General features: G+C 34.0%; 2 protein-coding genes across 2 annotated transcripts in view; one reads left to right on the plus strand and one right to left on the minus strand.

Moving 5' to 3' along the window:
* Window positions 1-14,164, minus strand: part of LOC116846228 — a 90,002-nt gene that overhangs the window by 18,326 nt on the left and 57,512 nt on the right. The window contains exons 2-4 of the mRNA XM_032819784.1: window positions 9,362-9,469; window positions 7,198-7,362; window positions 4,482-4,579 (exon numbers count right to left, since the gene is read on the minus strand). Of these exons, the coding sequence (XP_032675675.1) occupies window positions 4,482-4,579; window positions 7,198-7,362; window positions 9,362-9,469 (371 nt within the window). The remainder of the gene's footprint in view (window positions 1-4,481; window positions 4,580-7,197; window positions 7,363-9,361; window positions 9,470-14,164) is intronic.
* Window positions 12,308-14,164, plus strand: part of LOC116846231 — a 106,310-nt gene continuing 104,453 nt past the window's right edge. The window contains exon 1 of the mRNA XM_032819794.1: window positions 12,308-12,955. Within this exon, the coding sequence (XP_032675685.1) occupies window positions 12,825-12,955 (131 nt within the window). The 5' untranslated portion in view covers window positions 12,308-12,824. The remainder of the gene's footprint in view (window positions 12,956-14,164) is intronic.

Here is a 14,164-nt window from a genome sequence, read left to right on the forward strand (position 1 = left end):
ATCCTAGATCCTACCTATCCTCTTTTATTTATTTAGTCACACACATCGTCAAAAGAGAGACTGAATGGAAGTTCAGAACTGTTTTTCATGATTGTCACCATTTTCCCCATACTATGGCAAATAATGACAAAATGTAGATTTTAGTTTCTATGAAAATCTAGTTATTTTATATGACTTATGGGTCTTGTACTTAAGTTTCTCGTATAATTGAAGGTGGAAAGTATTGTTTTAGTAAAATCCGGTCTCGACAACTTGAAAATAGCTTACGCAAGGGAGAAAAAAATTCGACACTATTTGTCCCACTTTCCCTTACTTTAGATCAAAATAATGTCTAAAATCGGGACATAAGACGTCTTAAAGATCATCTTTAAGATGTCTTTCAGACGATTTACGTATAAATGTCTTTAAGGCGTCTTAAAGATTATCTTTAAGACGTATTATGTCCCGATTTTAGACATTATATTGTCTGGAATGCTACTACCATCGTCAATAGCGAGTAAGTTCTCGAGCATCTAACCATCTTTGAAAAAGCGACTAAATTGCTAAGCCAAACATAGCTAATAAAGAAATCTAAAATTTTGGCCTCTATGAAACAAGATAAAACCTGAATCTTATTCGGCTATTTCTGTCTAGATTGTTTTGACTCCTGAACCCCTAAATGAGATTTTACCTGTTCAGCGTTGTATGATATGTGTTTCTTCTAGTGTGATCTAATCTCTATACGTATATATCAATTCGTTTATTGTTTTAAGTGCTTTGAAAGAAGAGGTAACTCCTGGACAAAGAGTGACAAAATTTAAATAATGTTACTTGTCGTATTCAGTGTTTGTTGAATTACATTTCTTTCTATTTATTTTGTTGAATGTAACTTAAAAGTCATTAAACTAAGTTTAAATACAGAAAATATTAATAAGTAATTTGAAAAATCGCTTTCCAAAAGCACGTCATATTATTTCACCAAAATTAGATTTTATACATCATTTGTTTTAATAAAATTCTTACATATGGCAATAAAGAAATTATATTTTAATTTTTATTTAGTTACACACATCAAAAGAGAGACTGAATGGAAGTTCAGAACTGTTGTTTTTCATGATTGTCACCATTTTTCCCATACTATGGCAAATAATGACAAAATGTAGATTTTAGTTTCTATGAAAATCTAGTTATTTTATATGACTTATGGGTCTTGTACTTAAGTTTCTCGTATAATTGAAGGTGGAAAGTATTGTTTTAGTAAAATCCGGTCTCGACAACTTGAAAATAGCTTACGCAAGGGAGAAAAAAATTCGACACTATTTGTCCCACTTTCCCTTACTTTAGATCAAAATAATGTCTAAAATCGGGACATAAGACGTCTTAAAGATCATCTTTAAGATGTCTTTCAGACGATTTACGTATAAATGTCTTTAAGGCGTCTTAAAGATTATCTTTAAGACGTATTATGTCCCGATTTTAGACATTATATTGTCTGGGATGCTACTACCATCGTCAATAGCGAGTAAGTTCTCGAGCATCTAACCATCTTTGAAAAAGCGATTAAATTGCTAAGCCAAACATAGCTAATAAAGAAATCTAGAATTTTGGCCTCTATGAAACAAGATAAAACCTGAATCTTATTCGGCTATTTCTGTCTAGATTGTTTTGACTCCTGAACCCCTAAATGAGATTTTACCTGTTCAGCGTTGTATGATATGTGTTTCTTCTAGTGTGATCTAATCTCTATACGTATATATCAATTCGTTGATTGTTTTAAGTGCTTTGAAAGAAGAGGTAACTCCTGGACAAAGAATGACAAAATTTAAATAATGTTACTTGTCGTATTCAGTGTTTGTTGAATTGAATTTCTTTCTATTTATTTTGTTGAATGTAACTTAAAAGTCATTAAACTAAGTTTAAATACAGAAAATATTAATAAGTAATTTGAAAAATCACTTTCCAAAAGCACGTCATATTATTTCACCAAAATTAGATTTTATACATCATTTGTTTTAATAAAATTCTTACATATGGCAATAAAGAAATTATATTTTAATTTTTATTTAGTTACACACATCAAAAGAGAGACTGAATGGAAGTTCAGAACTGTTTTTCATGATTGTCACCATTTTCCCCATACTATGGCAAATAATGACAAAATGTAGATTTTAGTTTCTATGAAAATCTAGTTATTTTATATGACTTATGGATCTTGTACTTAAGTTTTTCGTATAATTAAAGGTGGAAAGTATTGTTTTAGTAAAACATCCGGTCTCGACAACTTGAAAATAGCTTACGCGAGGGAGAAACCGTCACTATTTGCCCCACTTTCCCTTACTTTAGATCAAAATAACATATACGTTTTTTATTATATGTGTCCTTTCGCAAGTTTAGAGGGTGAAATACTTTGAAGAAAATCGGTTTTTTCATTCGAAGGGAATATAATAAGAGATAGAAAAAAAATATTTTGAATAAAAGTTGAATGGTTTGAAGAATACTTTACAGAAATTATTTGAAAAAAAATTTTTTTGTTAATATTTTTTCCACTACTTTTTATTATAATTATTAAAATAATTTCTGTAAAGTACTCTTCAAACCATTCAACTTTTATTAAAAATATTTTTTTCTATCTCTTATAGTTTTCATTATATTCCTTTCGAATGAAAAAAACTGATTTTCTCCAAAGAGGTATTTCACCTTCTAAACTTGCGAAAGGGCACATATAATAAAAAACGTATCTGTTATTTTGATCTGAAGCACAACATATTACAAGTTCATGAAAATCGGAGGCGGACACTTGTGTGGGTTTTCTTGTTAGTCGATATCTTTTGACGCCAAATTTGGAAATGTTAGTACCGCACGATCGTGACAAAATGAACATTAGAGTGAGTGTAATACAATAAAAATAATTCGAATTTTCGCGCGAAAGAGAATACTTTGCGTTACACGGAAGAGAAAGTTTGATTGGATCAACCAAACTTTTAAAACATGAACAAATCAGACGTTCCAGTTGAAGTTTTGTTAGCAATTCAAGTTACCAAGATTTCTGGTTAACTTGAATGGAATTCTGGTAACTTCAGTCGGAACTTTCGTTCGTATTTTATCAGAAGTTTGATTAATCTAACTGACAGTTTTTCCGTGCATAGTTTCGCATAATGAGACGTATTGCTTGTCGCGAGTTGTGACTGAAACGCATCGCCGTGTGAGTATATCGTTGTGCGCGTAAACGTACACTACAAAAATTATCTATTTAAAATTAAAATACTTGGTACATTTGGTTAGCGTGTTTCTTACTTGTGTCTAGTGATAGAAAGGAAGATAGATAGAGAACAAGGAACAGGAAGCGAAGAACACATTGTAGATTAGGCTTAAAACCGAGAGCTCCGCTGCCGCGTGGTGCAACAGGTTTCGAAAATCGGCGAATCACCTTGGCGAACAATGTGCTCCGACAGGCCATTAAGTGGAAGAAATTAGAGATACAGAGGCGAGTACGAGCCTATCGTGAATGCCTATCGAAAGTTGCTTCGGCCTGTTAACGGCATTGCGCTAATGCGCGACGACGAGGAGTCAATTAGGAGGACACTCGTTATGGGGGCATTAGCGGTTGCATGTTGTGTGCTAAAATCGTCGAAGGTGCAAGATCACCGTGACTTGGCCATCTCCTTAGATATAACATGTAAATTCCGCAAAAATTTGCAGCTAAAACGATCTGTTAATCGCGAGAGACGCCAACGTGAGAGCGGAAGATTCGCGGAAGTTTAATTTATCGTATTCTCGTTCTCTCAGCTGAAAAACATTCCTGCAGAGAAAATATAACAAATATGACGTAAGATATGAATTTTTATTTTTTATTATAATGTTACAACGCATGAGTCGGCAGAATTAAGTTCTGCAGACAATATTTCTTCAATATCTCTCACGGTTCAAGTGATGTTCACACAAGACAGTATGAAAAATCATATTCTCTTCGAAAGTATGTTTTGATCCTGAGAATTGTCTTTAACTCAAAACAGTTCTTCCAAAATAATTTTTGATTTTTTATAAAATTATTTTATTTTTTCGTATATATATATTTTTTTTTTTTTAATTTTTTCTTTATAATTATTCTTCATAATTCGACTGAGGCTCCTTTATAATAAACACTTTACACGGAGAGAATATATTTTTATAGTTTTTTTCCACATGGGAATTTCTTTCAATTTTACTATATTTTTAATAGTGCAGGAAAATAGATTGTCAGTAAAATCTTTGTTAAGAACAAATTTCGCTAGAAATATAGCATACTTTTTAATAGCTATTTTTCATTTTAATTGCTGAAATATAAGAAATAAAATGATAATAGATTTCTCCAGAATATTAATTTATTCTATACACAGCTACAAAATTCGAATTTTCAAACTTTTGCTGCAAAATTCTCTTCATGTGTGCGTGCGATCAATCAAAGATCGATTACATAAAGGTAAATAACTTATTCATTGTAAATAACTTATTCATTACTTTACCTGCATATAAAAAGCTTCTCCTCTCGTGACGACGAAGCTATTGGCTTGGTCATCCGTTTGTAGAGCGAAGAGGCTCTCCGCCACGATTGACAGCGCCGCTGTAAGAAGCATCGAACGACACGACTTATAACTTTCTAAAGCTGTATATCTCACTCAGCAGCTAAAACTGTCTATACAGGGTGAGCCAAAATTGTGGAAACAGTAGAATATCTCGAAAAAAAGCATTTTTTAGGAAAATGTTTCAGACAAAAGTTATAGGGTTTCAGAAAATCTATTTAATAGCCGTATCAGTTTTGACCTTGGGTGATGCCGCCAAGGTCAACTTTGCTTTTTTAAATAGAAATATGTATTTTTTTTTATTACAGAATTTTATTCTATGTAAAGAAATAAATAACTTTTGTTTGAAAAATTTTTTCATATGATTTCTATTTTCTAAGATATTTACGGAAACATCTACAAAATTATATTAAATTATTAAATAATTTTTTACTCGAATTCTGCCAACTTTACCGAAAAATAACAAGAGATAAAAATTATCTATTTTCTTCTCATAGAGCTCTGAGAATTTTTTTTAGAATTTTCTAATTAACTTTTTAGTACTGCATTTTTTGCATTTCCTTGAAATACTAAAAAGTTTATATAAAATTCTGAAAAAATTCTCAGAGCTCTATGAGAAAAAATAAACAATTTTTATCTCTTGCTATTTTTCGGTAAAGTTGATAGAATTTGAGTAAAAAATTATTGAAACCAATAATTTTGTAGATATTTCTGTAAATATCTTAGAAAATAGAGATGGTATAAAAAATTTTTCAAACAAAAGTTGTTTGTTTCTTTACGCAGAATAAAATTCCGTAATAAAAAATATATGTTTCTATTTAAAAAAGCAAAGTTGACCTCGACCTGACCTTGGCGGCGTCACTCAAGGTCAAAATTGATATGGCCATTAAATAGATCTTCTGAAACCCTATAACTTTTGTCAAAACATTTTCCTCAAAAATACTTTTTTTCGAGATATTCGACTGTTTCCACAATTTTGACCACCCTATATATCGTAAATGCGTAACTGCCCGTTTCAAAAGAACCCACATAGTATGCAATGTGCGTTTCCTACTTAATTAACATATGAATTCCGTGCAGAATTTCACACGTTTAATGGAATCGTAAGTTACTTGAAAAGTGTCCAACAATAAAAATATTTATTTTTACAATAAATATTCTTTACTGTCTCAGGATATTAATTGCAATTCCCGCTAAAACTGACTTAACTGGATAACTAATAAATCGAACGTCGACGTGGTGCGTAGGTGGTATATGCTCAGCGTTTCATTAATTTGCGTATGAAGTTATTAACGTGGCGGATGAGGCCGGTACATTTACTCCATTAGAATATATCGCTTTACCGTAACGTAATCTGCCGCGGATATTCGATGCGCCCGCCGCGGTAAAGGTAAGTAGGCCAGTAAGTTGACGACGTGCGGAGGGAGGACACGAGGAGCGATAATCCTACCGTGTCCACAGTATTGCGAAACTGTACGATCACACAGCAGAACTTCCACATCACGATTCGGATTATTCGTGCTTTCGTGTGTCAAGACCTTGGCTCACACGGTGACTAGTCCATTACGTAATGGCGAGGAAACGTATAGTAAATAGTGGACATTTGTGAAGGTAATCCCGCAGGGTAAATTCTAATAAGAATTATAACGCGAATAATCACACGATATATCTAATAGCAGTAAATAAAATATACGATTGATTTATGCATTGAATAGTGATATATTAAATTACTACTTAATAATACATTAAATAATGATATAATATGTTTTATAGATTGATAGCGATATTGAGCAGAGAAGAAAAAAGCGATACTCCGTGCATGGAATTATACTATATATGGAGAAGATACTATAGTTTCTTCATATTAATTTTCTTAAATTATGCTACTGTTTTATGTAGTTCAGGAATAGACTGTCTGTAAGATTTATCTTGCTGATAAATTTCGTAAGAAATACAGCATATTTCACTGAAAACACAAGTGTTTTAATAGCACATTTCAGTAAGTAGCGCATATGAAATTAGAGAACAGTGAATTACTGTAAAAAATGTAAGAAAAATACTGTAAGAAATATAACCATTTATTGGTTACAAAATTTTGTAACAACATTTGCTATAAAATTCTCTCTGTATTATATTGTATGAACTTTTTAGCTATTAGATTAATTACATGCAAACAATATAATTTTTCTCCGCTAAAAACACGTGTGTTTAGGAAAAAAGAATAATGCAATCATAAATATCGTGCAATGTAAATGTGGAACTTCTTCACTTAGACAAAAATTTTGGGTATTTGTAACAATATATAATCACAAAGATAAGTAATTATTATAAATTATGACCAAGACAAATATTTTTTTAAAATAAATTCTATTATAATGTTAGCGATAATAACCTTGTATACGTGTTGCTATTATTATTTTACTACAAAAAATATGGTTAGGTCCTAAAAAATAACTATAGTTTTAGTTAGATCTATTTTTTTTCCAATTGCTCCAATTTTTCCATTATTCCAAGAGCTCGCAGTTGATGCGATCTCATATCAGCGTCACCGTTTCCACTATCACAAAACACGAGGATGTCCGCTGTTTCAAGTAACTTTATTTCTTCTTTGCTTAATCTCTCCCATCCCCTCCGTAACGTAATGAAAATTCGTACTCACTTGCCAACGTTGCCAGGGCGACTTTGCTTATTACGGCGGTGCTGTACGAAATTACGACCCGCTTTGCGGAGGAGGCCATCGCTAATTGAAGCACAGCCAGAGCGACCAGAATCGCCAAAAGGCCAGAGGCGCCAGCAGCAGCTAATCCCGCCACCCACACAGCCACTGAAACAAAGGAGGAAGAATTCCTGTCATAATTCTATCGCGTCCTATTGTGATTCCGCGCTCATCAGATTTTTGCTCCGCATCCGCTTTCAGCCCCGTTATAATTTTATACCTTTCAAATGTTACGGTATTCCCGGTAATGAGTAAATAACGGGACAATGGAAAGATGAGAATGATGAATCGTAGTTTGTACCAACTAGAACATTATGAACGCGCATCAGCTTTGTTACCATTTCCGACTAAATCATAATTAAAACAAATTATTTTATATATATATATATATATATATATATATATATATATATATATATCTCGACTATTATAATAAATATCAAAAAAAGGTATGAGACTTTTATGTTCACCTCAATTCGTTCTACATTCCCACAAAGATTACGAAGAAAAGTTTGGGACATCCTGTATGTATGTGTGTGTGTGTATATACAGGATGTCTCACACTCGCAATAATGATCGAGATATTAATTGTAGAAAACTTGTAAATGATCATGCACAATATAGTAAATAAGTTATAAGTTATAGCGACGACTGCCGTCGTGTACTTATACTTTAGGTCAAATTGAACAAAAAAGTCCTCTACCATTTTGCAAATAATCACATAGATTTTTAATTATTAATTAAAGAAGATTATTGCACGATTTTGCATAATAATGCACTCATCTTCTTTAATTAATAATTAAAAATCTATGTGATTATTTGCAAAATGGTAGAGGACTTTTTTGTTCAATTTGACCTAAAGTATAAGTATACAACGGCAGTCGTCGCTATTATAACTCATTTACCATATCCTGCATGATCATTCACAAATTTTCTACAATTAACATCTCAATAATTATTGCGAATATCGCAAAACGGTATAGAACTTTTATGTTCACCTCAACTTGTTCTACGTCCCCGCAAAATACCCGGAGGAGAGTGTGAGACACCCTGTATATACCTGTATATGTATATTTAGTTCCTTAATTAACATTCACTAATCATATGCGTTTAAAAAGATATAATCTCATTCTTAGCAGAATTCTTTTATACGTAGACTTGAGAAGATTCTTCTAAAACTAAAAGGAAAATATTCCAAGCGCAATATTGTTCCCCTTTATTAGAAGAAGAATACTCTTCCAGACAAATTTTTCGCTTAGAATATGGGATCGCAGAAAATAGCATCTTATCATTAAAGTTTTTCTTTTTTGAGTATTAAAATATTTTTTTAATTTTTGTTTTTAAAAACAAGAATCCTTCGAAGGCTATAATATAAGAGGATTCCGCTAAGAATGAAATTATATTTTTTGGGTATGACGCGCTTATTGAAGTGAAGTTGAAAAATTATAATATTCTTTCCCACAATGTACTTAAAAAGTAATCTGTATAAGATGGAATTACCATCTATCTGTCTGTTCCCTATAAACTCCTACACATTTTAATCAAATTTTGCATAGTTACTCTCTAGGAGCCTGTGGAAAATATAGGCTACCATTGAACACCCCACATTCTCTCCCTGATTTCATCCCCTCGACACTTTGTGATAATCCAAACAACATCGGATAATTATTAGATAAAATCCAGTCAATCGTCTGATATCGCGCAAGCTATGCATTAATTCATGATATTAGGTCTATGTTAGATGCATTTAATCAGAAAACATAGTGACGACAGCTATAAAGTGACAACTATACTAGTTATGCATATAGAATTAATGTATTGTAATATACATGTAGAGTTAATGTCTCACATAATGTGACTAAAGTTGCAATGATCGCAAAATAATTCATTAAACTATATACGTGTTACAATTTTATACAAAGCTCATACAGTCATTTTATAATATTAATAATTATAAAATGATTATAAAATGAATATAATTATTCGTACATTTTATATCATCAATATATTTTTTTTCAAGCGAAAATGACGATCCTCGATCTTAACTCGAGAATGAGAGCTGAGGTATCAGCGATATCTCTGCGGTCGTATATAAAACGGAACTCACAGACTGGTTGGAACCTGGAGACACTTTGGCCGCACCACTCTCGCCCATAAAGAAGGAGCTTGCACTGTCTCCATGGTCCGAAGTAGCCCTTCTCCGCGGCGGTGCCAGCTGCAACAGCACAAGCGGAAAATTACTCGATAAAAATGCTATTTCCTCGCTCCCGGCGAAGAAGGGCAGGAAATTGTAATGGAAAAAATGAAAAAAAGGACCAGCGAGAGCACTTATCTTTAAGTATTCGCGAGTCGGCCGCGTGATCGACGGCAATAATTAAGGCGGGATCCTTCGAATCGCGGGAACCGCGATCAAAATTCGACAGCTTGAGGTGCACTCAACGTCACGATGATGTGTTTACGTAGGGATATGCGTCTTGGCGATGATCCGGATCTCGGAAACGAGAGAAGTAAACGAGGGAAAAGTGAGGTCCTTCTGCCGTCTCTTTGCAGAAACGATCGTAGGATGAACGAACGTGCAAACAGGTGGAGAAACCGCAATTTCGAGTCAAGCTCGTTTCCCCGTTCAAATGATCCGTAAACTCACGACCCGCGTCATTGTGTGTGAGTGATCTCTGCCATCCCCTGTTCCATCTCGTTTGATGTTCCGGAAGAGAGAAGATGCGCGACATTTCGATCCAACCTTTTCTCGTTTGCCCCCCTCCTTCTTCCGCTCACGTCGCATAGGGGACAAATAGAAATTTATTTCAAAAATCGCTAGAAACCACAATTTTATAGCAATCAGGATGATTTTTTTTTTAATTAAACGTTAATCAATGTAGAAAAAAACCATTGAACCTGATTTTTAAAAAATTCTTCTAAACGTTGCAATATTAATAAGAATTAAGTTCGTATTCAGCAACCTAAATCTAATATACCTTACACATTTCGTGCTACAGAAACATTTTTTTCATATCGGCTATGCGATTGGCAGACAGCTGTTAAATACCAGATCTTAATACTGGCTTTACATTTATGTTGAACGATTTTGTATACCTTATTGCAACATACATACTGTGTAAAACAATAATTTTGTTTATGTTGACTGGGAATTAGCAGTTGTTAACTGCCAAATTCTGATTTTTATATTGATTCGTAATCAGCGATGTTGAAGACCTTAGTACCTAAAATGCTATTTCCTCTCTCCCGGCGAAGAAAAGCAGGAATTTATAATGGAAAAAATGAAGAAAAGGACCAGCGAGAGCACTTATTTTTAAGTGTTCGCGAGTCGGCCGCGTGATCGACGGCAATAATTGAGGTGGGATCCTTCGAATTGCGGGAACCTTCGAATTGCGCGATCAAAATTCGACAGCTTAAGATGCACTCAACGTCACGATGATGTGTTTACGTAGGAATATGCGACTTGATGATGATCTCGGAAACGAGAGAAGTAAACGAGAAAAAAGTGAGATCTGACTGTACTGTGCAGTGAAAAGATCGAAAGTTTTCCCATTGGAGTGGCTCACAAAACTTGATAATTTTTTACAAATTCTTATTAATATTGCAACACTTAGAAGAATTTTTTAAAAAATCGAGCTCGAGAGTTTTTTCTACATTAATTAACGTTTAATTAAAAAAAAAAAATTCGCCCCGATTACTATAAAATTGTGATCTCTAGCGATTTTTGAACAATAAATTTCTATGCAGTAAAAAATCAAGGCGGAAGCGAGATAAAAATGACGTTTACCGACTGACAGATTCGTACATACGAGACTCGATATGCTCGCTGAAAAATAACGTTTGCATATCACCCGACCAACTGAGAGAAAAGTCGACTCTGCCGGTGAACTGCGCTTCACTCACCGGATCGACGAGCACCGGTACGATTCGATACGCTAATAGGTCGGCCAGCCGGTCGGCATTCGTCTGTAAATTCAATCGCGGATAATTTCATGGATAATACACGCGCAAATATGTTAATCGAGATTTTTTACGTCGGTACTTACTTTGCAAAGCATCGTTATTCTGGCGCGCGTACAATATAACGAACATCAACTTCATACACAATAATTGGACGTAAATATGCAAAGGCTGTTTTCAACGGTCTAAAATGTGTATAGTCATTATATGATACGATAATTTATGATAATAATATGATATTTATGATATTAATAGGGTAATTGTCCATATTACCATGCATTATGCGGACATTATGCGGTATAATAATTTATGAGAGATAATAAACGATACTTATGATATTAATAAAGTTATTATTCATATTACTGTGTTTTTATTAGGCGCATTTCTATTTAAATAAGCCGTAAAAAGAAAACTAGCACAAATAAATAGAAGTATTTCTTTGATTAAGTTATCAAACTTAATAAAAAGTACTTTCTCTATTTATTTATGCTAGTTTCTTTATGGCTTATTTAAGTACAAATGCACAATAACAGAAACAGGCACAGTAATACTGACAGTTACCGTACAAATTCTCTCGGTGTGTGTTTACATTCTATAAAAAAAGTCGACAGACTTGACGATAAACACAACAATAAAAGATTAGGTTAATAAATCTAAGTGGGAAATATCCAGACAAATCAATTTAGTCATCCTCAACGTTTTTCCAATAGAAAATAAAAACTGATTTTCATTTCTGGGTCAGATTATTCTCGCATAACCATTGCACTAACTCCTGATAAAGAAAATAATGGCAGTTGTGTTATAAGAATTAAGCGGAGATTTCATGGATATTATGTTTTTTGTCCGCAAGAACAGAGTCTGTTCGTTCGGTACACACATTATCGCACACGATTACGCGTTTGCCAGGAATATAAATCGCAGTTAGTCGATTATGGCTTGTCCGCGTCGCGACTACATTTCTCGAAGGTGTACGAAATTGAATCCGCTATTTTGCAGGAGGTAAATTTCGCTGAGCTACGATTCGCAATAGTCGGCAAATTCACAGAAGTGGTGTCTGGCACAAAAAGGGCAGCAGTGAGCAGTCTTCGCGCAAATGTTGCGAAGTAATCTGCGGGAGTACATATTGCGCGTGAAATAATCTTCTCGGGGGAGCGTCGCAAAGCCGCCGTGCGTGACAATTTCACGCCACACGCGATTAATATCGCGGGGGTGACACGTAAATCGAGCCGCGATCGACCTTTAATCCGCGATTTTCATAATCCATTCTTTGCGCGCGCGAGTGAAGCGAGACGCGAGCATTACAGCACGCCGCTGAAATGGCGAAGTCGCCACCGAATTCGATGTAGACACATTGTTTGTTTCATATATTGAAGCGTACGCAACGTAAACCTCCCTCTTCTCCGAAAAATAATATAGTCCGCGCGAGGCGATATATTTTTTTTCGGCAAGCAAAATATCGTTTTCGCTCCGGGGAAACCGCGAGTGACCCTCGGCTTGTGATTTCGCTCTGTCCATTCGCAAATCGAGTTGCCGAAGTGGTGGTGTTTTGTCGTAGCGTCGTAACAGGCACTCGTTAGGATGTCGAATCAAACAAACGCGGCGCGAGTGAATTTATGAATTGCGGTGAAATCGGCCGAGGACGATGCGGAACGGCGGTTGTACAACCGACACGAGATTCCCGGATGCGGGGAGATGCAGCGGTGAATGCAGTGGAGTATGCAGCGGTGGATTTCAACGCGTTATGGTACGTACATACATGCATGTATAATTGGCCGTAAAGTTACGCAAGAAAGATCCGACCCACACGAAGTACGCTTCGAGAAAAATGGAGATGAAAATTTGATGGGTGATTTGAAAAGTATAGAAAATACTTTGGAATCTAATTGGGGCTCAGCCCGATTTGCCATAATAATCATAGATTCTAGATGGAAAATCTATGCAGGATTTGGTTAGAAGTATAATGTTTGAAACATGCGAATTTAAGTTAAATTAGGTTAGGTTAGGTTAACGAATCTAAGTGAGAAACATCCAGATAAATCTTTTGATTTATCCCCAGTATTTTTCCAATAGAAAATAAAAACTAATTTTCATTTCTGGGTTAGATTATTCTTGCATAATTATTGCACTAACTTCTGATAAAGAAAATAATGGCAGTTGTGTTATAAGAATTAACCCATTAACGTCCAAATGTGTTGAAATTTTACGTTGATTTGAGCCATTTATTTTACTACGGAAATGAAATCTATTGTTTATAAAGAGTACCATTCCTACCAATTTCGATGAAATCTGTTGTTTATAAAGAGTACCATTCCTACCAATTTCGATGTCGCTCTATCGAATAGCGTTGTGAAAATTTAAAAAAATCGCAATTTATGCAAAATTTTTGCAAAATAAAATAAAAAAATGTTTTTAAGGCTAATTTTTTCTTCTTCCGCTATTTTCTCCATAAAAATACGTTAGTAGCTCAGGAAAGTGTTTAAAACATGTTCCTGACACTTTAACTTAAAAAATATGCCATGGGTATATTTCAACAAATATGGCGGTACCAAAATGGCGGTCGATTTGAAACGTTTAATTCGAATTTTCGTTTATATTTGATTATCGAAATTGTTTTAGGCTTAATATTACTACAAAATTACATAGTAATTTGCATAATAATTACATAGTAAAACAATTTAGATAACTAAATATAAACGAAAATTCGAATTAAACGCTTCAAATCGACTTCCATTTTGATACCGTCATGTTTGTTGAAAAAAATATTCATGATATATTTTTTAAGTTAAAGTGTCGGGAACACGTTTTAGATACTTTCCCGAGCAATACTAACACGTTTTTATGGAGAAAATAGCGGAAGAAAAAATTAGCCCTAAAAACATCCGTTATTTATTTTATTTGCAAAAATTTTGCATAAATTGCGATTTTTTTTTAATTTTCACAACGCTATGCGATA

The sequence above is a fragment of the Odontomachus brunneus genome, unplaced genomic scaffold (genome assembly GCF_010583005.1).
Source record: "Odontomachus brunneus isolate Ranch 3 - 2012 unplaced genomic scaffold, Obru_v1 Obru_scaffold_062, whole genome shotgun sequence".
Lineage (NCBI taxonomy): Eukaryota > Metazoa > Arthropoda > Insecta > Hymenoptera > Formicidae > Odontomachus > Odontomachus brunneus.